This window comes from Ranitomeya imitator, chromosome 7 (genome assembly GCF_032444005.1).
Source record: "Ranitomeya imitator isolate aRanImi1 chromosome 7, aRanImi1.pri, whole genome shotgun sequence".
Lineage (NCBI taxonomy): Eukaryota > Metazoa > Chordata > Amphibia > Anura > Dendrobatidae > Ranitomeya > Ranitomeya imitator.
The window spans coordinates 60,957,018-60,985,001 of record NC_091288.1 but is presented as its reverse complement, the minus strand read 5'-3'; the positions used below and the strand labels follow the sequence as shown (position 1 = coordinate 60,985,001).

The 27,984-nt window shown below is 41.0% G+C and overlaps 1 protein-coding gene across 1 annotated transcript in view; it reads left to right on the top strand.

Annotated features, from left to right (window-relative positions):
• The window catches only part of IQCA1 (IQ motif containing with AAA domain 1), a 250,505-nt gene that overhangs the window by 96,243 nt on the left and 126,278 nt on the right, over positions 1–27,984 (top strand). Inside the window, exon 6 of the mRNA XM_069733324.1 lies at positions 12,215–12,420. Coding sequence (XP_069589425.1) covers positions 12,215–12,420 — 206 coding nt within the window. The remainder of the gene's footprint in view (positions 1–12,214; positions 12,421–27,984) is intronic.

The window sequence follows — 27,984 nt, the reverse complement described above, 5'->3', positions numbered from 1 at the left end:
TCAACACATACCGATGAAAACATTGAAAAATGGCCAAGAAGAGGAGGCAGATTGGACTGAAGAATGTCTGAGCCAGCTAAAACATTACATAAACCATTGACTAACTAGTATTAAGGATTCACTTTGAATTTGCGAGGTTTGGGTGAAACATCTTACAAAGTTCCTGAAAGCTGAATCCTTGTTCATGAGAAAACCTTACAAACTTTATGTCTCTAGGGCCTTCCATGGCATGATTTCAAGATAAAAATTTGATATATGTTTTTCATTTTTTCATTGTGAAGCCCATATCACTAGTTCTTATGAAAAAAGGGTTCAAAACTCACAAATCTTCTGGCAGACTCCATAATCCCAAACCACCGGCATGGGGTCATAACTAAGCATTTTAAATAGTGGAAGGCATAATAGTAAAGCAGTAGACTATAAACTTATTTAACACTACATATTGAAACACAAATCTGTTGCAATTCACACGTTGGTTTAGATTGAAAACCACATACCATGAACAAACTGTGAGCTCTTGGACGTCCTGTGTTGTGTTATGGTCAGACCACCCTCATACCTAGTGGAATATGATCATCCATTTGACTGGAAGAGAAATTGATTCCCAAAGAGGAAACATTTTTAAATGAGTGCAAGATATTTTTGGAAGGGAATCATGCAATGGAATGGTGTTGTAATATATTCTGAGAAAGGGTGTTAATTTTCAGAAAAGAAAAAGTAATTTTCCTATATTCACATTTCACTTGTGTACAATGTGCCAGTACTAGTAGAATAATTTACGTTTCCAATTATTGCTGCCATTCTTAAACAACCAAATGATCATGACAATAGTTGTTGGCTTTAATGCAGAAAAGGATTTGTGATAAAATATGATAAAATATGGTATATTGTTGATGAAATTTGGTTGTTTATACTTAAAAATGATCTGTCATGACTCTGTTGTCAGGTGTCCAAAGACCCTGGGATCCTTCCCTGTCCTTAACGCTATGGGCACCCTAACTTGCCCTGTTCCTCAGATTACTTCTGATGGTGAAGACGCCAGGGCCATGTACCTTGCCTTAGCTCCTAAATCCACCTTCATTCTGTACCCTTCCCACATCCAGGGAAGAAGGGAGAAGTAGTGTACTGTAATCCACCAACCAGACTAACAAGGTAATACAAACAGGGATAAAGGAAAATGCTAATCATACAAATATATTCACACAAACAACAGAGGTAAACACCAGGGAGTGAAAGATGGGGTAAACCCAAAGTAGAAGAAGGAGGAGGATTAGCACACAACCAAAACCTAGCAACAGTCTCAGATAAATCCACCAAAATGCCTTCTCAAACAACAACAACAAACCACCATCTCCTAAACCATGCAGCATGAAGCTAGCTCTGGCAATAAGTGCTTGCCATTGCCCAGAATATATAGGATAGGGGAGTGGCCAACAGTGAAAAACTGAGAGGCTTAATGCTGGAAAGCTTCCAAGAATTCTAAACTGAGCAGTTTAACCTCTACACTGCTAAAATAATCCTGAACCATTTAATATGAAGGTGAAGTTCTTGATAGTACTTGATAGCCTGTGATAGTACCCCACTTCTGTGATGGACCTCCAGAACCTCAGAACCGGGTTTATCAAGGTGTGCCACATGAAAAAACTGGGTCAACTTGGCAACATGGACATCAGATGCTGGTACCCATATTCTCTCTTCGGGACCGTATCCCTTCCACTCTACCACATACTGAAGTCACTGACAAACTAAGCAAGAATCAACGATCTTAGCTATTTGAAATTCTAAATTTCCATCCACAATGACTAGAGATGGCGGTAGTACCGATGAATATGGGACCCAGTTTCCATGAGGGAACCTTTAACTTAATCTTCCTTGAGAACAACCACAACAAGTCACCAACACACAGGTCTGGAAACACCAAACATCTCTGATCAGCTTCTTACATTTTGGACCTCATCTTCCTCAAATTACCAAGAACTCCTTGCCACACATTTGTAATTGATGATGAAAACCGATCTTCTTCAGGTACTCCTGAAGAACAATTCCTATTAAACGAGCTGAACAGAAGTTGAAACCCATATGCCCCGAAGAATGGGGCTTACCAGTAGACTCATGACAATGATTATTTACCATGAATTCAGCTAGAGGTAAGTAGGTAACCCAAACCTCCAGATTTTCAGACACAAAACCACTAAGATAAGTCTCAAGATTCTGATTAACATCTTAAGTTTGCCCATTAGACTGCAGGTGAAATGCTGAAGAGAATGACAGATGAATCCTCAAAGAAGTGCAAAATGCCCACTAAAATTTGGAAATAAACTGCACCCCCTGATCAGAAACAATATTGGCAAAATTTGCTCCAAGTTCTTGGCATTAGGTAAAGTGAGTAGTGCAATGAAATATGACATTTTACTGAATCTGTCCACCACCACCAAAATTACAGTATTACCCGCTAACACGGGAAGATCAGTGATACAATTGAGTGATAAATGAGTCCAAGTTCTCCTGGGAATCACCAATGGTTGGAGCTACCCAGACAGACACTAGTATGAGATGTTCTAGAACATTCACAGAGTCTACAGGCGGCTACATACTCTTGAACATCCTGATGTACCCCTGACCACCAAAACCAGTGAGTAAGACCCACAGTGCTCTGACAACGCTGGTTGCATTTAAAATGTGTTGCAGCTGACATAGATACTATGTTATTTTAGAACTTTTCAATAAATTATGCAAACTTTAGTGTGGATGTGTAACACAGGACAAGGTTGCTCCTCTAGTCCAACCCTTGAGACTGCCCTCAACTCTGGCCAAGAAATTGGAATCCTGAAAAGAACACTCCCCAAGATTAAGTATGAATTCACTAATCGAGTACATGAAAGTCCTTTTTCTATACTGGACAATCCCACCAAAGCTTGTGTATACATTTTTTTATTATGCTTTGCTTATATGGTGCTTTACAGACATTATCATCACGGTCCCCATTTTGGCTCACAATGTAAATTCCCTATCAGTATGTCCTTGGAGTGTGGTAGAAAACCGGTGAACCTGGAGAAAACACATACAAACACGGGGAGAACATACAAACTCATTACAGATGTTGTCCTTGGTGGGATTTGAACCCAGGACCCCAGCGCTGCAAGGCTAACCACCATGCTGCCCATATATCTATATAAATAGACAGATGTATATATATATTTGTAAAAACCTCACAAGAAAACCATGTGCTTGAGTCCGTAACAGCCCTTTTCAGTTCAGTAATGTCTAAAGCAAATCTGCGTGCGGTAGACCTTTGGTCTACCAATGGTCTACCAATGGTCTACCAAGTCTACTTTTATGCCTACCATTTGGGACAAAGGACTAAAATCTTCAATGAACGCAAAATTTCTCATAGCACAAAGCACCACTCCTGCCCTGGTGTTTACGAAAAACTGCAACTCATCCCAAATCATTTTCAATTTTACAAACTAGTGAGAGTAAATCACTGGGACCCCTACCTAACCATACAATTATGAGGTTATGTCTCTTCTAGATTATTCTTTGCAAAATTACATTCTAACAATGGAGGTAATAGGAGTCCCATGGGCTGCATTTTGATCCATAAGATACGTCATATACTTACTGTGGTGCCAAAACACCTTAACATGTTTATTTTGTGTGATACAAAGCCCAGATGAGTATTAGAAGAAGTTGCAGACTTTATGCATAGATTGCATTGATCAGAATTCATTTCGAAATGCTGCAAGACCACAATACTAAACACTAAGTGACACTTTATCACTTTATCTGGGTATTTTTCAGACTCGTTTCCTTTTCCAAACATTGCAAACTGATATCAATGGGATTTGAATTGGATACCAGCCCAGAAAATAAAACTTCCTCGGATATTTTCCTTTTATTTGATCATATTTTTCCATATTAGTGTACCAGAGACACAAAGTAAATAATAGTAATTTTCCCAATTTTTCCATTTTATTACTTGCCGGATGCTGTTTTCTTTGTATACTATATTACCTCCATATGGTTCTTTTAATAATCCTTAAGCTTTCTGGAAAATCTGCATTAAAAACAAACTAAACTAAACTATGTTATATCCAAATCTGGGTGTGTTATATACTGTAATGTTGATGATTGCGGAAGGAATGTAGCAATTTCTGACTACATTGTTTTTTGTTAAGTTTTGGCTTCTTTTTATCCACTTGGAAAATAGCAACCAATGTATTATTGTATATCATGCTAATAAAATAAATAATACATTGGCAAGTAAAAATTATCTACTATATAATTGTCTATGGGTCACTTCCGTCTTTCTGTCCTTCTGTCTATCCTTCTGTCACGGATATTCATTGGTCGAGGCCTCTGTCTGTCATGGAATTAAAGTCGCAAATTTTGGTCTCGCCAGCTGCCAGTCCATCCCTACTCCCCTGCAGTCAGTGCCCAGCGCTGGCTCCATACTCCTCGCAGTCACCGCTCACACAGGGTTAATGCCAGCGGTAACGGACCGCGTTATGCCGCGAGTAACTCACTCCGTTACTGCCGCTATTAACCCTGTGTGACCAAGTTTTTACTATTGATGCTGTCTATGCAGCCTCAATAGTAAAAGGATCTAATGTTAAAAATAATAAAAAAATAAAAAATCATTATATACTCACCTTCCGCCACCTATCCCGCTCCTCGCGACGCTCCAGTAACCGCTCCATGCAAGCGGCAGGTTCCGGTGGCAAGGATGGTATGCGACAAGGACCTGCCATGACGTCACGGTCATGTGACTGTGACATCATCACGGGTCCTGTGCTACCAACCCTGGGAACGGAAGCTGCCGAGTGCACTGCACACAGGCGACATGACAACAAGGGCTCCCTCGGAAGGTGAGTATATGTTTATTTTTTATTTTCTAACCTGTGACATACGCGGCTGGGCAATATACTACGTAGCTGGGCAATATACTACGTGACTGGGCAGTATACTACGTCGCCATGTAGTATATTGCCCAGCCACATAGTATATTGCCCAGCCACGTAGTATATTGCCCAGTCACGTAGTATATTGCCCAGCCACATAGTATATTGCCCAGTGACGTAGTATATTGCCCAGCCACTTAGTATATTGCCCAGTCACGTAGTATATTGCCCAGCCACGTAGTATATTACACAGCGACGGAGTATGCAGTACAGAGCCATGTAGTATACAGACTTAAAATAAAAAATAAATATATACTCACCCTCCGTTGAAGTCCTGGCCCTGTGTGCGGTGCACGCGGCAGCTTCCGGTCCCAGGGTTGGTATGGGCGCAGGACCTTTGATGACGTCACGGTCACATGACCATGACGTCATGGCAGGTCTTTCTCACAGGACCTGTGATGACATCGCGGTTACATGACCGTGACGTCATGGCAGGTCCTTGTCGCATACCATCCTTGCCACCGGCACCTGCTGCTTGCATGGAGCGGTTACCGGAGCGTCACGAGGAGCAGGAAAGGCACCGGAATGTGAGTATATGATGATTTTTTATTTTTTTTATTATTTTTAACATTAGATCTTTATACTATTGAGGCTGCATAGGCAGCATCAATAGTAAAAAAGTTGGTCACACAGGGTTAATAGCAGCGTTAATGGAGTGCGTTACACTGCGGCATAACGCGGTCTGTTAGCACTGCCATTAACCCTGTGTGAGCGCTGACTGGAGGGGACTATGGAGCGGGCACTGACTGCGGGGAGGAAGGAGCGGCCATGTTGCCACTGGACTGCGCCCGTCGTTGATTGGTCGTGGCAATGGTCGTGGGCGTTTTGCCACGACCAATCAGCGACTTGGATTCCATGGCAAACAGAGGCCGCGACCAATGAATATCCGTGACAGAAAGAAAGACACACAGACAGAAGGACAGAAAGACGGAAGTGACCCTTAGACAATTATATAGTAGATATATATATATATATATATATATATATATATATATATACATATATCTCCATATCTATCTATATATGTATCTATCTATCAACACAAGCGAAAGCTAACAGATGATGTTAGGTTCCAGCCTGCAGGTTAAGTACAAAAAAGCAGGCATCACACTATAGGAATGTAAAAAAAAAAAAAAAAGTCAACAAACTTTTAATTTTCCATGTGTGCAAATAACATTTCAGCTCCAAAGAGCTTTTGTCAAGGCCCCTCAGAACTGAAATGTTGCTGTTTTGCACACAAGACAAGTTAAGTTTGTTCACTTTTTTGATATTCCTATAGTGTGCTGCCTACTATTTTGCACATATACAATTGTTAAGTTTTGGCTTCTTTTTATCCACTTGGAAAATAGCAACCAATGTATTGTTGTATTTCATGCTAATAAAATAAATAATGCATTGGCAAGTAAAAAATATAGCAAACATAATTGGTGGAGATACTGTAGTATGTCAGGTAGCGTGGTGTATATATGCAGAAATATAGCCGTTTCATACTTATTTTTCTTGGATAACTGAAGGCCATTAGAGAGAGGAATGAATCATGTGGTTCCATATTAAATAGCCATTTCATTAGATATCTAATCGTATACTTTGCATAGAAAAGCGTAAGGGTAAGGCTGTTTTCACTAATATCACACAGAAAAGTGGCTAATTGTTAAAATGTAACTTTTATTAATACCTATTAAAATACACAATATTTATTACTTAATTGTTCCTCCAAGCACTTTGTGCTATAAATCTCAATATTTTGCAAGAAGGTTTTGTTCCAGGTCTGGCTGAATGTTCGTGGCTTTATTACTCTTTAGGCCTGATTTTATATACCAATAATTGATCAAATTAACGTTCTAGGCAACATGTTTCCGAACACTGAATAGGGCAGTCTTCAGTCCTCAATATATGATCAACGGAGCTAGAAAATTATGCAACATCTAAAGCAGGCAGAATTTTTTTTAAACACTGTAAAAAAAGAAAAACACAGAAACACAGCAAAACAAAGTGTAAAAAATGTACTGTTTGTAAAGTGTTTGATATTTCCCTGTTCACTTGAGGCTGCAAAAAATTATTTTTTTCTAAAAACGAGCTGTCCATGAAACCACCTTAAGGTCATGTTCACAAGCTCAGTATTTGATCAGTATTTTACCCCAGTATTTCTAAGCCAAAACCAGGAGTGCAACAATCCGAGGCAAAGTATAATAGAAAAACGTCACCACTTCTGTATTTTTCATCCATTCCTGGTTTTGGCTTAGAAGGCAAAAAACTCAGGTCTAAGGAAGTTTTTTGAGGAGAAGATTCTTCAGGAAACTGACTTTTTTTTTCCTGAATCTTTTCTGTAATTTTTTTGGTCGTATTTTTCCCATCGTTTTTGTAAAGTCTTTATTTTTGTCATTTTTGCAGTCGTTTTTTTTTTCCACTTCATTGAACAATAGCAGTTTTTTAGGCAAAAAATAAGTATGGCAAATCGCTCTAAAAGAAATCCAGACATCCTCCGAGTGTCTTTTGAGCTTTTCCATTGCCTTGTATTGTACAGAGCATCTTCGGAACGGAAAACGCCAGAAGACTGGACATGTTCCTTCTTTTAGATGCTTTACATTTTTAGAAACCTGAACTAGCTAAAAAACAATCAAAAGCCTGCACATATAAACAACAACTCATTTTATCATAGTATTGTATATGTTTAGTCTTTTTAGCTATTTCTGTTTTCTTGAGCAATTCTGATTTTTCAGGCGGTTTCCATGACGGAATCCGCCTGAAAGAGACGTCAAGTGAACATAACCTAAATGTAGTTATACCAAAGTACCATAGATATAAAGGCTTCCCTTCATCTGTCAAGTACTCTATTACCGTACTTTTCTTGTAGTCAGAATGCTTTTTAGGAAAGAGGAACATGGGAAGATCGTTGCCAGTAAATGAAAATTGCCCTAAAAGACATTGGGGCGATTCGTCAATATCGGCGATTCTCTTGCCGGTGGGGATGAGGGGCATTTTGGAGCAGTAGCGGAGTGTTCCGCTATGTGTGCCTAGCATCAAATCATATTTCAGCTTCTGTTGGAGTAAAATTTGGGGTCTAGCGAATGCCACACATTTGACAAATGGGGTCACAATGCCCCCACCCCCACTTTGACAGATATGGGGCAAGAATGGTAGAAGTCACATTTTTTGTGCAACCTCATGTTGCGCGAAAAAACTGCAACTTTTCACTTTTTTTAATGCTGAATAAACTACTATTTAATAGCAAATTTTCTTAATTGTAGATAAGAAGAATTTGCGCAGAACTGTAAAAAGAATTAGAAAAAAAATGTGAAAAGTTGCAGCAACTTTCCACTTTTTTTTTAATGCTGAATAAACTATTTAATAGCATTTTTTTCCATTGTAGATAATAAGAATTTGCGCAGAATTAGAGAGTCAGCACGCACTGACATTCTATGAAGCCACAGGCATCCCCCGGACCATTGTTTGGTTTATTTCTCTTCATTTCTGAGTGGTTTGTTTTTTTTCAGTGCGCTGGTTGTTTGTTTCATTATTTCGTGTTTTTTCCTTTGCTGCCATTTCGGAGGGAAGAGGGGGCAACGCAATCATTTTCCTTCAACCACTTAAGCAGCTGCATGTCAGGAAGCTACTGACAAAGCAATGGCGATGAATGTTACGTGGGATCCTAACAAATAACACGTGGCCCTGGAACTGAATGGTGGGAAGGGCACATAGGATAAGCTGGGGATCTCTTGTCTAACTTTGGAACACAAGGAGGCTGTCGGAATTAACTCTTGGCCAGGGGATATGAACCTGCTACTGCAGCCTGCTAATTAGTTTTCCTCCCAGACAATGAAACATTGTGCATGCCAAGCAGGTGTCTCTGGCACAGGCCCATGATCCTGAATGGTGAAACACTATAGGAGCCTGGGAGAGGTTTCAAATGAAAAACTGTAATATTTGTGTATTTTATTAGAAGATTACATGGCCTTTTTTTACTTAAAGGGAATCTGTCAGCAGGTGTTTGTTACTTTACCTGAGAGCAGCATGATGTAGGGGCAGAGAACTCCGATTCCAGTGATGTGTCACTTACTTTACTGGGTGATGCAGTTTTGATTAAAAACTTTTCTTTGCTGCAGATCTAGCAGTTCTCTGAATGCTGAGCTCTGTGTAACCCCGCCCACATCACTGATTGGCAGATTTGTACACTGTGCATACACTTTGTACCCTGAGCCTAGAACCTGCAGCTCCACTATATCGCTACACAACTAGCTCTCCCCTCACCTACTGCACCCTCACCCATGCCTTGTAGATTGTGAGCCCTCGCTGTCAGGGTCCTCTTGTATCAGTCGGTGACTTGTATTGTACTTGTTTCTATTGTGTATACCCTTTTTCACATGTAACGCGCCATGGAATGGATGAATAAATAATAATAATAATAATAGGCAGAAAGATGCCAATCGGAGATGGGTGCAAAGTGATACAGAGCTTATGAATAGGAAGGACTACATTGTAGCAGGTCCTAGTCCTCTAGTGATAATCTCCTGCTGATAAAACAGTGATTTTATATAAACTGCCACAAGCGACCCAGTAAGTGACACATCACTGGAACCAGGGTCTCTGTCTTTACATTATACTACTCTCAGATTAGGTAGCAGAAATCCGGTAACAGATTCCCTTTAATGCCTTGTCTATTAAGTCAATTGCTTTTTACTTATTCTAAAGTCAATGTAATTATTGTATTTAGTTGATTAGAACTTAAAGGGTTTGCATCAGCTTTTTAAAGGGAACCTGTCAGCAGATTTGGCCAATATAAAATACAGCCATCACCTTTCAGGGCTTATATACAGCATTCTACAATGCTGCATACAAGCCACCAATCCGATCTGCAAGAGAAGAAAAATAACTTTTATTATACTCACCTGTGGGGCGGTCCGGTGGGAGGGGTGTCCCTCTTCTTGATCCGGCACCTCCCATCTTCTTGTGATGCCACCCTCAGGCTTGCTTCATGTGGATGACACATCCTCTCAGTCTCCTCGGCACTTTAGCTCTAAAACCGACATTTTATATTTATATTACAATCTTTATTCAAAAATAAAATTAGTAATCTTACAGTTTTCACACTGTCCGCCAGGGCTTTTTTAGACTCAAAATTCTTGTCCTAAGGCCGGGGTCACACTTGGAAGTGCAATGCGAGAAACTCGCGAGAATCTCTTGCCTCATTACCCGGCACTGCCCCCAGCGATTTTTATCGGAGCGTTCAGCTGCATAGAAATACATGCAGCCGCAAACTCCGGTCCCGAGTGCCGGCGGCAGTGCCGGGTATTGAGGCGAGAGACTTGCCCGAGTTTCTCGCATTGCACTTGCAAGTGTGACCCCGGCCTAATAGGGCGAGTTTACAGCAGTTTCCTTATCAGCAGAGGCAGGATTACATTGACACAAAACAGTTCTATACACAGAATCCACCAATCACAATAGTCGAATAGTCGATGTCATAGCTGACCCCGCTCCCCAGGAGTGTATCTTGAAGAATATGGGCCCAAATGCAAAATCTCCAATGGAGTCCCCAACCAACACAAGTCGTTAATAGTAATAGTCTTTTCTTATGGTTCCAAGGGAATTTTGGAGTCCTCTATTCTCAAGGGCCTGGGTGCAATTGCCCCTATTATAGTTATACCCTTGCTTCTCCCTTTTTTTTAAATAATATGTAACAACTGACAAATATACTTACTTAAAGATATCTATCCACTAATAAATTTCACTAGGTTGGTGAAGTCTTATAATAATTACATGTAGGGCTTGTATTGTAAAGGTTTTGCAGTTACTTTTGGAAAACCAATTAACGGCTGGTGAAACAATTGTATGCAATGTGTCATTGGCTTTAAAAAAAAATAGGTCATTTTGACATTTACTATTTTTTTTCAAAATGTAACATTTTATGACATTTCTTCCACACATTTTCTGTGTTTTCTCCGTCCCACTTTTGCTGCACGCTAATTTTTTATAAATGCCATAAACTGTTCCAAAAGAACTCCAAAAGTTTTCCTCAAATTTGACCCCTGAGACCATTTTAGTAAGTTTGTAAACTCCACTGATCTCTATTGCTAAAGATCACAATTTCACTCTCCTTTCAGAGTCACACAATGGGAATCTTTGTCTTATAGTGGTAGCACATAATTACCCATTGTTGCCGCTCTTAGAAAGTAGGAGTTCTCTACAACCGGCCATTCGGGTATTCATTGCTGCACACACATTGCACACTGTTCTCGGTATCGGAGTTACTTGGCAGGAGGCCACAAGCTCTGACAGTTTAGGTTTCTCCCAGAATAGATGTGATTTTGCTTTACGTTTTATGTTCAGTAGCAACCACAATGTCCAATATTACACCTGTGAGAAGTCATTGTGGACCATTAAAGGGACATTGGCATCTGCAATGTATATATACATCTATGGAACTTCACTTTAAGAAAAAGTAATAAGTTAGGGTTGTATGAATTTGATATTTAGGACACATAAAGAAAATATATTTTATTGTTCTATGCTAATTGAATTAAAGTGGACCGGACTTGATTGTTACTTACTATATCAGTCTGACAAAATAGATTTTGGTAATTTCCAAATGATATATTAAAAAGCATATGTCCTATATAATTATATAGTCACATAATAAGTAAAAATATATACAACACAATCAAGTTGAACCTGTAGTGCTCACTTAAAAAAAAGTTTAATTTGATGAAGAAGCCTAATGCTGAAGACCTACGGTACCAATTATACTGTATATATGGACAGGTGATAGATATTGCTATATACATGCCCTAAATCTTGTTTTAGGATATACGACTTATATAATCCTTTATTCATCGAGCATTTTTTGCTAATGTAAGACTGCTTGAGATATTTCAACATTTTCGCTCAAGTCATATTGTGCAAAAATGTTGAGTCTTTTGGTCTTCTTGGGCAAGGACCGCCATTGAAGCTTAACTGAGAGGGGTCTTGGCAGAGTATGGACGATAAATTAATTATAATATATTCCAAAAAAGTGTCATAAATTACAATAAAAATGTACTTCAGCCTCTGACCGGAGTACATTTCTTGCCATGGTGCAAGGCTGATGAAAGATGTTCCAAGTTCATTAAGTGGTGTACGCCTGTTGATGACTTTGGCGCATCTTTCTCCAGCGCAGCCTTCATCAAGACAGGTTTACAAACTGTCAGTCTTGATGAATCCTTAGTAATCCATCAGAATTAACCAATCTCAATAAATTTTTTATACTCTTGTATTTCCAGGTGCCACCAGCACACTTCAACAAAACCAGCATGGCAAAGGTGCTAGCTGAAAACACAGAATCCCTTCGGTCTGGGTTACAAGAACAGTATGAAGCTGATTTCCAGCATGCCCTGGTACAGATAAAAGACACTATACGAGAGACAGAGGGTTTAGACATTAAGGAAACTCTACAAGACCAGATTCGGCAATGGTTCATAGAATGCAGGTAACTATGAATCTGGTGTATAGGATCTTACGACAAAGAGAAATGACAGACTATATAAATAATTTATATTTCTTTTTTGTTGTTGTAAGCTTTCATTTTTTGATAAAAGTGAATCTTTGGCAAATTTACATGTCTGGGTGTACTTAAAAGGGCTGTCGAATTCAAACAATTTTTTTTCTTGTCAAAAAGGTCGAAGGACACTAAACGCTGATCACTGTTACCACAGCCAGGTGTCTGTAAGGCCTACTAACCACTGCATCCAGGTTCTAAGCAACTGGATACCTTTTTCACTCCAGTGATAGCTTCTGTCTTCGGCTGTAGTCCTGTTGGGTCTGTTCTTCTATGTCTACATGGAGGTGTGACGCTGCCAAGATAATCAATGCCTAAAGATGTCATCGCCTGTCGTGGACAGTGGCTTACGGCAATTTGTTACTGTATTATTGACTCTATTTCTGATTGCAGATCTTGATTCTGACCTTGACTTCGGCTTTGTTCTTGGATTAGGGTTATGTCTGAATCTTTCATTTTGTACCTTGATTCTTATCATGTCACCCCTGCTCCGGTTTGTTACATCCCATCTGTTATGCTATTGAAAACCCTGGCCATGTTACTGATGTCTTCATTTTCTTTGCTATAGTGTGTGTACCTACCACCAATCATGCGTATTCTCTGTACCATAACACGGGAATCCGACCAAAAAAGTCCATACCTTCTTGTGGGGTTAATAGTCAAGAATGTGTCCTTAGACTCAGGATCCCAGTCTAGTCAATGTCCCCCAACTTTGGCTTAGAGCTTCCACTTATTTATGAGAAATATGACAATTACAAACTATTCTGCTGTAGAGGAGCCAAGTGATCAGCTATGACTTGTTGGTAGTCAAACTGTCTGTAAGGCTTCAATCACCTCATAGAGCCATCAGAGGAGTAAGTAGGTGTTACACAGTACCTATTGAAATGTATGGAATATCTTTGCAATACAGGACAGATATGACTGGGTGACAAGAGCATAACTATAGTAGGTGCGGTCATAACTGGACCAGGAGCTCAGGGAACCCACAAGGTCCATTTGACCCATATGAAAACGACACAACTATTAAAGATCCTTGATGTTAGAGACTTTATTTGGAGTCCACATGCTTCAAGTTATGCTACTGGTGAAAGATACACTTTGTATTAGGCTGTGGTTAATAGATGAAGATCCAGAACAAGGAATTCTGTATTAACTAAAAAAATACCTATAAGGGTTCATGAAACTAGTTTAGAAAACCCCTTCAAGTCTATCCCTAAGCACAAACGTAAAGACCATGATTTACTTTCCTGGAAGTTTCAGTTGCCTGAATAGAGCAGCTCCACAGATTCCTTATGTAAAACATAAATTGAACATAATAACTGAGTTGTAGTCATAATCCAACTGTAACTATCAGAGACTTCAACAAATGTGGAAGATTTATCATCCAAACATTGAAAATTAAACTATTGTGACCAGAATGAATGCCATATTTGTGAAGCTCTTGTGCCACTTTTCTATACACATCCATATTTGTCTGGCAAAACTTAGCACATTAATACAAATTTTCTACTATTGTTTTAGTTTGAAATTCGACAACAACCAATGTGTGATCTGATTTTTCAGCCTCTGCTATGTGGATGCACTCTGCACGATGGAGAAATGCACGTCTGTTTACTGCAACAAAATAGATGCAAAATGTGCACTTCATGGGCATGTACTAGCCATGTTAAATTTTTGCGTGATGAATGCATAAAAAGTATATATCCTTTGATTTCATCAGACCTTGAAGTTAAACTCAATATTATTAAGGACAGTGCCTATAATAGGTGTCATTAATGAGCTGACTGTGGATTAGGAGTGCTGAAAGCGTATTTGTGCAACTGTGCTTAGCATCCCTGTTGTCAGGATTCGACCACTCATGGTGTCATAAGGACGCTGTGACAGCTCTGGCGCTCTATGGGACCAAGGGTGTGATGGGTTATAATAATAATAATCTTTATTTTTATATAGCGTTAACATATTCCGCAGCGCTTTACACACATTATCACACATCAAGTATTGTTATTGACAGCCAAGTCATCCAATCAGAGTCAGGGCATGCTGGGCTGTCAGTATCTGGACAGGCCTGTGTGGTTTCCTCCAGGTGTCACCTGTTCAAGGGGATTACTTAGCTAATTAGCCAGCTGCTAATGGTTAGATCATTGTCAGTTGTAGCCTTGCTCAGTGGTGAGTTAGCTCTGATACTCTGATCTGGTCCTTGGATATGCCTTTTCACTAGTCATCTTTATTACAACTTTTGCCTTTGTCGCACTCTGACCTTAGTTACCTGACCCTGGACTTTGCCTCTCTGACTATTCATTTCTCTTATCCCTTTGTCTCTGACATATCCTCCTGGCATTTGACCTTGGACTTCTTGACGTCCCCACCTCATGGCTTGTCCATGAGAAGTGACTCCGCGTCACACCTATTCTGTGTAGCAGCGAAAACAACAAAGAGGCATTCGGGCTTGCATAAAGCACAGATTAGAATTAAAAATGTATGTATACTTTATAATGACAGAAAAAAAAACAAATCAGGAAAAAGCTATTCATCTTAAAACCTCTCATAGGTCCCCACTATATATGGGACCACACACTTTGTCAAAACCACTTATATACATATTTGGCACCCCTATAAAATTTAGAAGTTGCTGAATATGATTTGTGGTATGTTTAGTTGGCAAAATAATTACCCGTATATGGAAATTATTTTTATCTTAAAAGACTTTTGCGTCTAGTTCCAGACATTATAAATCCTTCATGTCCTCAAATGAAAATGATATGCTCATGTGCCAGTACAACATAATTTTGTAAGCTGTGTAAGCATAAAATAATAGTGAGACCAACTTAGGCACAATTTACTACATTTAGAAAATGATACAGTATATAGATATGTTAACCACTTTTTCAGATGTAAAATATTCAGGACATCTAAGATTTTGTATTAGAGCCAGAACACGCAAACCTCCCGGGATTCAACTGAACCAAACTTAGATCAACATGGAATCCTACAGTCATCTACATTTATTTCAGATGAATCAGTTGTTGCAGCCATAATACTAATGCTACAATGTTCTTGTATCATAGAGACCTGAAAGTGGCCTAATTAAGACACAAAATTCACTTTTTTCAGTACCATGGAGAGATACTTGCCAACATTTAAGCTGCCAAATTTGATCTATGTATTCTGCATCCCTTGTTTTGGACAAATATTGCATAAACCCTTCCCTCATTGTGGTCCTGTTCACAATATTGCCTGCCAAAGTGATTTAATGACTAGTATCAGTTCTTTGTATGTGCACAAAATGCCTTTGTCAGGTGGATTCTACCGCAGAGCCTGCCTAAAAAACCCGTCCAAAAACATTCAAAAGAATGGACAAAACTAAATGTAAATGTCGCTGTTCATATGTTCAGACTTTAAACCACTTCAGGTTTCTAAAAATGCCAAATAGTTTAAAGAAGTAACATGTCCATTCTTCTGGCGTTTTCCACTCCAAAGATGCTTTATACTTTACAATACAAGTCAATAGAAAAGCACAAATGAAGCCCTGGAAGATGACCAGATGTTTTATGGAGTTTTTGCTTAAGTAAAACTGCTAGCAGTTTCTTCAATATTCAGTGAAGTGAAGAAAGTAGAGTAAAAAATACTTCACAAAAACCATGGTGAAACCATCCCATATGATAAAACCTTCACAGCGGAAACTGTAGGAAAAAATGCTCAGGAGAATTATCAAAAAACAGACAAAAAAGACGCTTTCCTGAGGCAGCTACTGCTTGAAATACTGACAACGTTGTGTGCACATAGCCAGACAATATATATTAGTAAACTGTGTAAGTTTTTGTAAAATTGTTTTTTTTTACATTTTCGAGATTCTAAAGTTAGTGGACTGACAAAATCTATCACTACCACTAAGATGCAAAGTCCACCAAGCCCACAAGTCCACTTGGGTCAATAAAGTCCACATGTGTGACAACATTTATGAGATTCTTCAAAAATTAGTCACAGCTTAACCCATAATAAAAAACAACAAAAACATATGACGTTTAAACCCTCACAATCTTCCTGTACTTGACCAGGACGCCTGTGAGGGTTGAAACGTGTTATTTTGTTTCTGGCATGCTGATGGAATAAACTGTGAATAATCTTTGAAGAACCCCCTGGACGCTATCGCATTTTTAAAATTTCCTTCCTCATGTTCATTGGAGGTTATCTGAATCAAATTTGCTGCAACGTCAGAAAACAACGGAAACCTTAAATATTATATTCCCAAATGTCCAATTTTTGGTTCAGTTAATTTAGTATTTATGGCAGGCAAAGGGTGGGGAAGAGTTTTGATACCACAGATGCAATAATGATGAGTATCAGCACTTTCTTGACATCCTTCACAGCACAATTAGTATCTCGGTGCTTATTAGGTTGCAGAAGTGAATATATTACTGTCTTTGACGTGACTTGTTATTCCCAACACTAAGGAGCTCAATTTCAAAATGTTCCCTTTTCAGGAAAGGCCAGGTCATAAGTCGTTCTTCTAGACATACAGTAGTAGGTAATCAAAACACGGCTAATGTTGGGCAGTCTTACCATTATAACAGCTCAAGGATTTATTGCATCAAGTTATTGAATCACTTGAGACTCAACAGTAATTATGAAGAGGCATTAAGCTCTCACCATGTATGACAAGAGCTGCTTTATTCGAGCTATAAAAGTATGCATTACACAATCCATACAGTGGTACATAAAGCTGTCAGTAATTTAAGAGTGTTTACCACTTCTAACAATTGATTCTGGTTAGCAGGGGACTTTGACAATAAGGTGATCCTAAAGTGCCTCCCTGCTTCGACCCCCCAATATTTAGCTGTAATCTGGAGGGAAACTTTCAGTAAGTTGTCAATCTTCCTGCAGTGCCCCCACAGGGGAAATTATGTATTACATAGTTCTCATAGTAATCGGTCCATTTCCTTTTTTGTGATTTTTAAAATTAAAAAAATAACAATTTTTTTTGCCTAAAATAAAAAGGAAATGTATCATCTTTAACTTTAGGTCTTTTAGAGATCATGTTATCTTCAACTGTTAACTGTTATTTTTAACTGTTAACAATAGCAGTAATTTTGACAAGCTTAAAATAGGAAATCAGTCTTATTGCCGGTAAGAATTGAAAATAGTAGACTAGAAGACACCCACTGAAGACAGTCATTCTTTCTTACAAACCTTATCCTTATTGGAATCTAAAGTTGACGTATTAGTCAATACACTGTTGGACGCAGACTGAAAAGGGCCCCTGTGCAGGAACAGTATAGGGGCCTTTTGCAGTTAAATAGCTTATCATAATGCATATTTCCATATGTTTTGAAAATGAAAATGAACTTTCTTACCTTTGCACAGATTGTACCAATGATATGTAATAGTGAAGTCAATATCTTCCCTATTACATACTTCAAGGAAAACTTATTAAAATCTTGAGAACCAGTACTTTATCAACTCACTGGGTGTTAGGTGTCGAGTTCCTGCCGCTGCACAGGGGGAATCTCGAACCATCTCCGCTGTGGGCTCTCATTCTTCTTCAGCCACAGTGGAGCCTGCTCAGTGGAGACGTCGGTCCCAGCGTCTGGTTCAGGCAGATACTGTGTGCTTGGTTACTGCTGGTCTTACAGGCTCAGCCTTTGTAAACAGCACTGTTCTGTGGCAAGCAGATGCTCCTGGGACTAAATCCTACTTTTCCTCTACTGAGCATGCCCAAGGGATGACCTCTCATTGGAGGTCGGGGTTCACATGCTCAGGTCCTGAAGAAGTTCCTATTGGACCATTAGGAAGGTCCTGGAGAGCTTCTTCTATAAAAGGTTTGCATGGCCGCACAGCCATGCGCTAGTATCAACTCATGTTCTTGAGTGTATGTGATGTGCTTTAGCTACTTTGCGGTCTGTGTCAGCATGTGTTCAGGGTCGTCTGTAAGCAGTTAGAATTCTGTCACCTCCGGAGAGGAGTTATTTGAGTGCTGTTGCTGACTGTACGACCACTGTATACTACCTGCACCGTTAGTGAGCTGTGATCCTCTGTTAGGTTAACAGGGCACAGCATTTTCTTTTATCCTGGTGACTCTGTGAAGCAACAGAGTTTGCTTCTATACAGACTGGGTGACTGAACCCGTGTCTATTCAGGCATTGTACCGCCATATAGTGCTGCCATTTACTAGCAGCAGGTTCCACTCCTGCACGGTGGACCCCGGGCTGCGATCGCACCTATATTATCTTTGTATATACTCGGTGTGTTCCACCAGCCCTAACACTGGGGCATATTTATCAATGCTGTATCATTCTTAGACAGTACAAACTTAAGGTGCATTTACACTTCATGATAATTGGTAACTAGCGTTTATTCAGTGAAATGAGCTTTAATACAGCTTAAAAAATCATAATTCTCAGCAGCACATTGCTTGGTGTAAACAGGACATATGCTGCCAAGAACAATGAAAGCCTATGTAATATATTGTTCTGTGTGCATCGTAATCACGGTAGGCACGTGTAAACAGTAGAGAGGATTCAATCTGCCAGGATTCGAATTTACCAAATAACATAGATTTTACAGGGAAATTTGATTTATATTAAAGTTATGAGATACAAATGAAATGTTCCTTACTACGCTCTGGTGTCTCTCCAGACACCAATGAAAATAGGATATAAAAAAACTCTGCTGCCTCATTACTGTCAATGGATCCTTCAGGAGTTTCATCTGAGTCACGTCATTCAGAGATTTAAATAGAAACGATAATGTAAGTGCTCAGCGTAGAGTTCAAGATAAATGTTAACCAAAATGTTATGTAAACTGTTCCCAATAAAAGCTTCAACTCAATCCACAAAAAAAGCCCCCACTCAGGCCCATCATCTGTCAGTGGAAATATAGGGGGCATCCACGTTACTGGTAGCACAAAGGTTTTGGAGAAGATCTATGGCTCTCTCAAAAAGAAATCCAGCTAATTCTGAGATCCCAAATTCCCCCTCCCTTCTGAGCCCCAGTGTGCCTTAACCACATTTGGGGTCCACATGTTTGTCATTTCTGTAGTGATGAGAGCCGCTTAATTTATGAGATGCATGTACCCAGAAGCATGAGCTGGGCACAATGTATATGCACTACAATGTATGGGCACTACTACATACTGGGCTCGGCAATGTACGGGTAATACAATGGCACTCAGCAGCATCTACTGCTGCTCATTTTTGGAAAACACCCATGAAGTTAAAATCATCAATACACCTGTAAATAAATTCCCAGAAGGGTGTAGTTTCAAAAATGGGGTCACTTGAGGGAAGATTCTGCTCTTTTGGCACCTAGGGGCTCTGTATATGGAGTCTGCAATTTATTCTGTGATCATTTGTTCTCCAAGAGTCAAATAGCGCTCCTTCCCTGCCAAGTTTTGCTGTGTGGCTAAGCAGTACTGTACAGCCACATATAGGGTATTGCCACGTTAAGCAGAAATTGGTCATTTTCACACATTTTCCCCTCTGCAAGCTCTGTCTCTTAATTTGCAAATAGCAATTACTATGATGTATCCCCTGCACATCTCAACCGGCAGAAAGGGATTACTGCTTTTCATTCCTTAGTTAGCATACAGAGAGAAGCAGCAGTGGCATAGAGGAAATTATACAGCAGTACTAAACTGTATGGTTGTGGATTAGGGTACTTTCACACTGGCGTTTTTTTTAATACGTCGCAATGCGTCGTTTAGGGGAAAAAACGCATCCTGCAAAGTTGTTTGCAGGATGCGTTTTTGCCCCATAGCGTAACATTACCGACGCATTGCGACGTATTGACACACGTCCAACCGATATGCGACGGTTGCGCCGTGTTGTGGCTGACCGTCAGGAGCAAAAAACGTTAAATGTAACGTTTTTTGCTCCAGACGGACCGCTTTTTCTGACCGCGCATGCGCTGCCGGAACTTCGCCCCCACCTCCCCGCACCTCACAATGGGGCAGCGGATGCGCCGGAGAATGCATCCACTGCACCCGTTGTGCGGTGCTAACAACGCTAGCGTCGGAATCTCGGCCTGACGCAATGCGACGGGCCGAATTCCGACGCTAGTGTGAAAGTAGCCTTAGGCTCTGGGCTGACGTAAAAGACTTGTTAGGAAGCTCAGCTTGATTTTTATGTGTTTCCCCTGCCTGTTTCCTCACCCTGCTCCTCACTCCTTTCTCTCCCTTCTCCATAGAGTATAATAGACTGCGTAAATTGACACTGTCCCTTTTTTTTCTTAACATAGAGTTGAAGTGTTTTTTAAAGTAGATGACAAGTTCAGGAGGTAGGGGTTAGCTGAAGAAATTGCTTATAAGTGATGAAAGTAAAGGTACCTTCACACTGAGCAACTTTTGAACGATAACGATAGTGATCCGTGACGTTGCAGCGTCCTGGATAGCGATCTCGTTGTGTTTGATACGCAGCAGCGATCTGGATCCTGCTGTGACATCGCTGGTCGGAGCTAGAAGGCCAGAACTTTATTTTGTCATCAGGTCACCCGCTATCATCTCTGGATCGGTGTGTGTGACGCCGATCCAGAGATGAGTCCCCGGGTAACCAGGGTAAACATCGGGTTACTAAGCGCAGGGCTGCACTTAGTAACCCGATGTTTACCCTGGTTACCGTTGTAAAAGTAAAAAAAAGAAAACACTACATACTTACATTCCGGTGTCTGTCACGTCCCTCGCCGTCAGCTTCCCGCACTGACTGTGAGCGCCGGCCGTAAAGCACAGCGGTGACGTCACCGCTGTGCTCTGCTTTACGGCCGGTGCTGAGGGCGGGGGACGTGGCAGACACCGGAATGTAAGTATGTAGTGTTTTCTTTTTTTTACTTTTACAACGGTAACCAGGGTAAACATCGGGTTACTAAGTGCAGCCCTGCACTTAGTAACCCGATGTTTACCCCGGTTACCCGGGGACTTCGGCATCGTTGGTTGCTGGAGAGCTGTCTGTGTGACAGCTCCCCAGCGACCACACAAGGACTTTCCAACGATCACGGCCAGGTCGTATCGCTGGTCGTGATCGTTGGAAAGTTGATGAGTGTGAAGGTACCTTAACAGTTGTCTCTGATAATATTTTACAAAGTTTTTTATATTCGCTGCTACTGATTTATAAAAAAAAAATTGTTGAAAGTACAGTTCCATTTTAAATATAGGTTCACTGGTTCTGCATTTTATGTGTATGACTAAAAACTTTAAATTCCTGCCATCTGCCAGCCTGGCTCTAGGTTATCTTTATACTAATGCTAAAAAAAACCTTCTTATATCCAGAGAGATGAAAGTGGATCATGTGGGACATTAATAGAGAATTGTGATAATGCTAGCGAGTCAAAAATGCAAAACACATTTATTGTTATAAGATATTAATAATGCAAAATGTTGCATAATATTGGTAATTTCTTAAATTCTGCTGCCCGAGTGACACCCTGCTCCTGAGCGGTATGCCACTCTAGTATCAGCGTGATTACTCTGCTCTATCGTATAGAGAGCACTGACTGCTCACAGCTCCTGACCCCGTTACTTGACTTTAACCCTGAGGCTTTAAAAAGAATACCAGTGACTTCATTTTCCTCTAAAAGCAAAACATCAAGCTAAAATGGAGAATATCTCTTTGACTACGTTTTTCTGCAGTTTTGCACTGTAACTGCAAGTCATTTTATTACAGGTTCCGCTTAAGTAGAATACAAGTATTTTTATATTATTATTTTGTGTCCAGTTTTCATCTTTAGCTCATTTTGATGGTCACACTGCTTTATTTTTTTCATAGTACTATCCGATCTACATTTGCCTATATAGAATTATTTCCCGAATATACAGCACTACCTGGGATCATGTGAAAAAATATATATTATTGCAGATAATGTGTAAAATGCCTATAATGTTCTATAACGTTTCACATCTTGATTCCATTAACACTCATTTAAAAGTTTACTTAACCACATCTGATCTTACCCTTTCAGACGAGAACGGGTTAAATTTTTGTGGCTGTTGGGTGGAGGTTTTAGGAAAATATTTTTCCCATTTTTCCATTAATCTTTGTTTGGTCTGCATTCCTGAGACATGCAATTCTGATTTACTGCTCCCCATCTGCAGGTCTTGGGGGTTGTGGGGGGGCATATCATATTCCTATAAGCTGCAGGTATGTAGTTATATTCAGAAATACACTTCATTTGTTATTACCAGTCTCTATCTGTACTCTGTAAAATAAGCATTTGGTATTCATCAACCCTCACATATGTAATAGACATTGCTCTTTCTTCTGTCATCTGTGTATTGTATATTATATTACTATTCATGGTGGAATGCAGAATAGGGAGATAAGGGATAGAGCCTGATGCATAACTTTTTTACTCCAAGGGCCACATTATCAAAGCGTACAGGAGAGTTCCAAAGTCTAATAATCTAGAACAGAGGTCCCCAACCGCCGGTCCACGGACCAGGACCGGGCCGTTGAGGTTTTTCAGCCGGTCCGCGGCGCCGCTGACAGCTAGCTTCGCGGCCCTGCGCCTGGTCAGAGCACGCTCTGTGACAGCTCGCAGCTCCCGGCAGAGAACATTATGCAGGACGGGGCGGGGCGTCAGGCGGGTCTTAGTGACGCAGCCCTCCTGCGCAGCATGGTGTGTTCCTGATGGGGTGGGGCGGCAGGCTCTCCTCACTGACACGCCCAGTGGCGAATCTAGGGGGGGGGGCAGCCGGGGCATTTGCCCCGGGCGCAGCCGGCAGGGAGGGGCGCAGTCGGGCCACCTCATTCGGCGGTCCGCAGTGTCTCCCCCGGCGGCTGCATTCTGCCGCCCCCGGTCAGGGAGTCAGCTGTTCTCTGTGCCGACTGTCAAGCTGGCAGCCGGCACAGAGAAGCTGCAGAGCGCCGGCTCCCAACGTGTGCAGAGGTGGAGGGGAGCCCCTGCAGGGTGGCTGCGACGGGCAGGGAGAAATCCCCGCAGCTCCGCTGCCCAGCGATCTGTCTTCCTGCTTCCTCTCACACAGACGCGCCGCTGGATGACGTCATCATTCAGCGGCCGGCTGTGTCAGAGGAAGGCAATGGGATGCTGTGGTAGAGTGCGAGGAGAGGTGAGAGGGGTGTGTGAATGTGTGTGTGAGAATGTGTGTGTGTGAATGTGTGTGTGAATGTGTGTGTGTAAGAATGTGTGTGTGTGAATGTGTGTGTGTGTGAGAATGTGAATGTGTGTGTGTGAGAGTGTGTGTGCGAATGTGTGTGTGAGAATGTGTGTGTGTGTGTGTGTGAGAATGTGTGTGTGTGTGAGAATGTGTGTGTGAATGTGTGTGTGTGTGTGAATGTGTGTGTGTGTGAATGTGTGTGTGTGAATGTGTGTGTGAGAATGTGTGTGTGTGAATGTGTGAATCACATTCTCATTATAAATGTCATAATTACATGATAAGTATGCACTAAGCTCCACCCCTCCATAACCCCACCCCCATATGACCAGAGCCCCACCCCTGCCCCACCCCCACCCCACCGGGCCATGGAAAACTGGTCTTGCTTAAAGCCGGTCCCTGGTGCAAAAAAGGTTGGGGACCTCTGATCTAGAACATTCACACTTGCTAATAGTCCCAATTTTGGCGGGACAGTCCATCCAAGTGGGCCATAATTGAAGTTAGGCTAAGAAAATTTACGCCTAAAAATTAGCATGTGGGTAGGGGGCATTCATCTATGTTTGGGGGCATTTTTGGATGGTCCTGTGAAATTTTCAGTTCTAAATGTTGGTTAGTATGAATATCTGGTAATCCAGCTCTTGTGTTTTACAAAAAAACTGCACTATATTGTGGAATCTTACTAAACCAGAACACCGAGTATAAATAAAGACCAACTTAGGCCATCCATGTTCACAGTATTTGTAAGCCAAAATCAGAAGTGGGTGATAAATACATAAGTGGTGACATGTTTCTATTATACTTTTCCTCTGACTGTTCCGCTCCTGGTTTTGGCTTACAAATACTGATGTAAAATACCGACCAAATACTGAACATGGCCTTACACGGGATGATGATTGCTCCAATGACCATTTGTAAGAATTGCCACACCTGAATATCATATAAACAAGTCCAGCAACTGAACGCAAAATAGTAATTTATTGCTGTTCGTGTCTTTTATGTGGACAAAAAATGAATTGTTTGTGGGAAGCACATCCTCTCATGTAAACAGGAATGTGCTGCCGATAACAATGTGAGGACCATTGAGATAGTTACAGGGCAACAGTTGAAAATTAAGAAAAGCTCCCTCAATGGTGGCCATGAACAAACAGTAGAATTGACAAGTACTTTTGCCTATACATTTTTTTGGCCTTAAAGGGGTATTTCCATCTCCAAGTTCCTGCCCCAATATGTAGTAGGTGTAGTAATAATAAGATTAACAAATACCTCCAATTAGAAATGTAGTATAGTTTTTCTAATTCGCTATGTCTCTTTTTCCTCATGTGCAGGCATTGCAGGACCTTAGGTATCCATGGTTACGACCACTAGCAACTAGCTAACTGTCACTATATCTGTGGTCGTAACCATGGATCCCTAAGGTCCTGCAATGCCTGCACATGAGGAAAAATAGACATAGAGAATCAGAAAAACTATACTACATTTCTAATTGGAGGTATTTGCTATTATTATTCTTACACCTACTTCATATTGGGATAGGATCTTGGAGATGGGAATACTCCTTTAAAATAAAGAGGCAGCTGTATTTTTTTGCACAGTTGGACTTCGGCCTAAGTGTGTGAAAGAACAGCCTCATCGAAGCTAAATGAGGCATGGAACTTTGTGTGGTGCTGCCATAAATAAGCGCCTATGTCTGCGTTTCAGCATCAAAGTTCACATGTGCCTTTAAGGAACTCAACAGATTTGTTACACACATTTATGGTAAAGTTTTCAAGAAACCATGTCATAATAAAAAGTTTTTTAATGTTTAGACAAATATGTGAGCACCAAGGCATGATGGCTCCAACTATCGTACAACACAATGTGTAATATAGCTACACAAAACTAGATGGAAGACAGATGTATTCTGCATAGAAGTATTGCTCTGAGTTGGGTACCCCCTGGTCTGTCAGTTTTATATATTGGCGGATATTGCAGGTTTCACTTGATGTTTCAGTCCTTAAAATGAGGATTTCTCAGACTATTTCACATAGAGAAGTAAACAGTTTGTATTTGCAATAATCAGGGTACCGTCTCACAGTACCACTTTTGTCGCTACGACGGTACGATCCGTGACGTTCCAGCGATATCCATTCGATATCGCTGTGTCTGACACGCAGCAGCGATCAGGAACCCTGCTGAGAATCGTACGTCGTAGCAGATCGTTTGGAACTTTCTTTCGTCGCTGGATCTCCCGCTGTCATCGCTGGATCGGTGTGTGTGACACCAATCCAGCGATGCGTTTGCTTGTAACCAGGGTAAACATCGGGTTTCTAAGCGCAGGGCCGCGCTTAGTAACCCGATGTTTATCCTGGTTACCAGCGTAAAAGTAAAAAAAAAAAAACACTACATATTTACATTCCGGTGTCCGTCAGGTCCCTTGCCATCTGCTTCCCGCACTGACTGACTGCCGGCCGTAAAGTGAAAGCACAGCACAGCGCGCTGTGCTGTGCTTTCACTTTACGGCCGGCAGTCAGTCAGTGCGGGAAGCAGACGGCAAGGGACAGACACCGGAATGTAAGTATGTAGTGTTTGTTTGTTTTTTACGTGGGTAACCAGGGTAAACATCGGGTTACTAAGCGCGGCCCTGCGCTTAGTAACCCGATGTTTACCCTGGTTACCCGGGGACTTCGGGATCGTTGGTCGCTGGAGAGCGGTCTGTGTGACAGCTCTCCAGCGACCACACAGCGACGCTGCAGCGATCGACATCGTTGTCGTATCGCTGCAGCGTCGTCTCAGTGTGACGGTACCCTTAGACTTTAGAAGCAAAATCAATTATATGGGGCACCACGGTGGCTCACTGGTTAGCACTGTTGCTTTGCAGAACTGGGGTCTTGGGCTCTTGCAAATCATGTTATCACACCCACAGGGGCATCTGATGAACTAGTCTGGGGAAACGCCCCATCGACTAGTTTGAAATTTATTTGCATATTGAAAACGGAATTTAAAAATAAGTTTTTGACATCCATGAGTTATAGTGTTCTGTTCACTATCAGACTGGGGAGCCAAAATCCCACCAGTAACCAACTCCAGGGCCCCACTTTTCAACTACCATACATGCAAATGTGACATTATCCTCAATCACATTGCCTTTCTAGAGCAATTCAAATTGACCTTGTCAGCGTTGTTCCCTGACAGTTCCAACACGGCAATCTGTTCTGATGAAGGTCTAAACAGACCAAAACATTAATTTGTGGATTGTCAAATAACTCTGTTATATGGACAAACTATCCTGAGTGCCAGGTTTACTGCTAATATTGGATTACAGGTTGGAACTAGTGATGAACAAGTGAGCTCATTACTTGAGATTTCCAAGCATGCTCGGGTGTTCTCCGAGTATTTTGGGCGTGCTCATAGATGTTTGAGTCCCCGCAGCTGCATCATTTGCGGCTGCTAGACACCCTGAATACATGTGGGGATTGCCTGTTTGTTATGAAATCCCCACATGTATTCAGGCTATCTAGCAGCCGCAAAACATGCAGCTGCAGCGACACAAACATAATCTCCGAGCACATACAAATACTCGGAGACCACCTGAGCATGCTCGGAAATTTTGAGTAATGAGCAGACTCGGTCATCACTAGTTGGAACCCTACTTAGGCACCAGAGTCGCACAACCAGGAGTGCCGTATATCCCTTTTCTACATAAGATGCTGCCTTTGTCTCTACATAGTGAGTCATTTATTATTTATTTTACTCATATATATATAGCACCATCAATTCCACAGCGCTTTACAAACATTATTGGCATTCAAGTACATTGTGCCAAATACTGCTCATATAAGAGGGTTATGGCTGACTTGTGCACAGGGGCCCATCAGAAGATTCTCCAGTTCTCCTGTGGGCCAGTCTGAGCCTGGCTTTACAGTAGAAAGTGCTTTTTAGGCAGGGTATTTATACATGAATGTACACATGCTGGTTGTTTGTAGGGCACGGGTAACCTATCAGGTTCCCTTTAATACTTACCTAAAACTATCATACTTTATGGTGACCCAGAAGTCATGACCCCGGACATCAATCTGACAAGGCAGCAGACCAGTATTTGCTCTACTGTCACAATTATACTTTCATTTGAGATTTTGGATTGATCTTATAAGGGGGCAGGAAAGCTTGTCTTAGTATGTCTCCATATTATAAAAGGACAATTTGTGGTTGGGAAGTATGTTTGCGACCATACATGTGTGAGCATGAATGCTAGATCTGCCTCAGTTTTTAACTCATGTCAAAAACAGATTTCACAGGCACTGCATGGTTTGGGTACAGATTTACAAACCCATTTCTCCAACGTAGCTCTAACATATCGTTCAGTGCGCACTCATTTACTCCCAAATAGGGATCGTAGTCTGGTTCCCATTTAAGCAGAC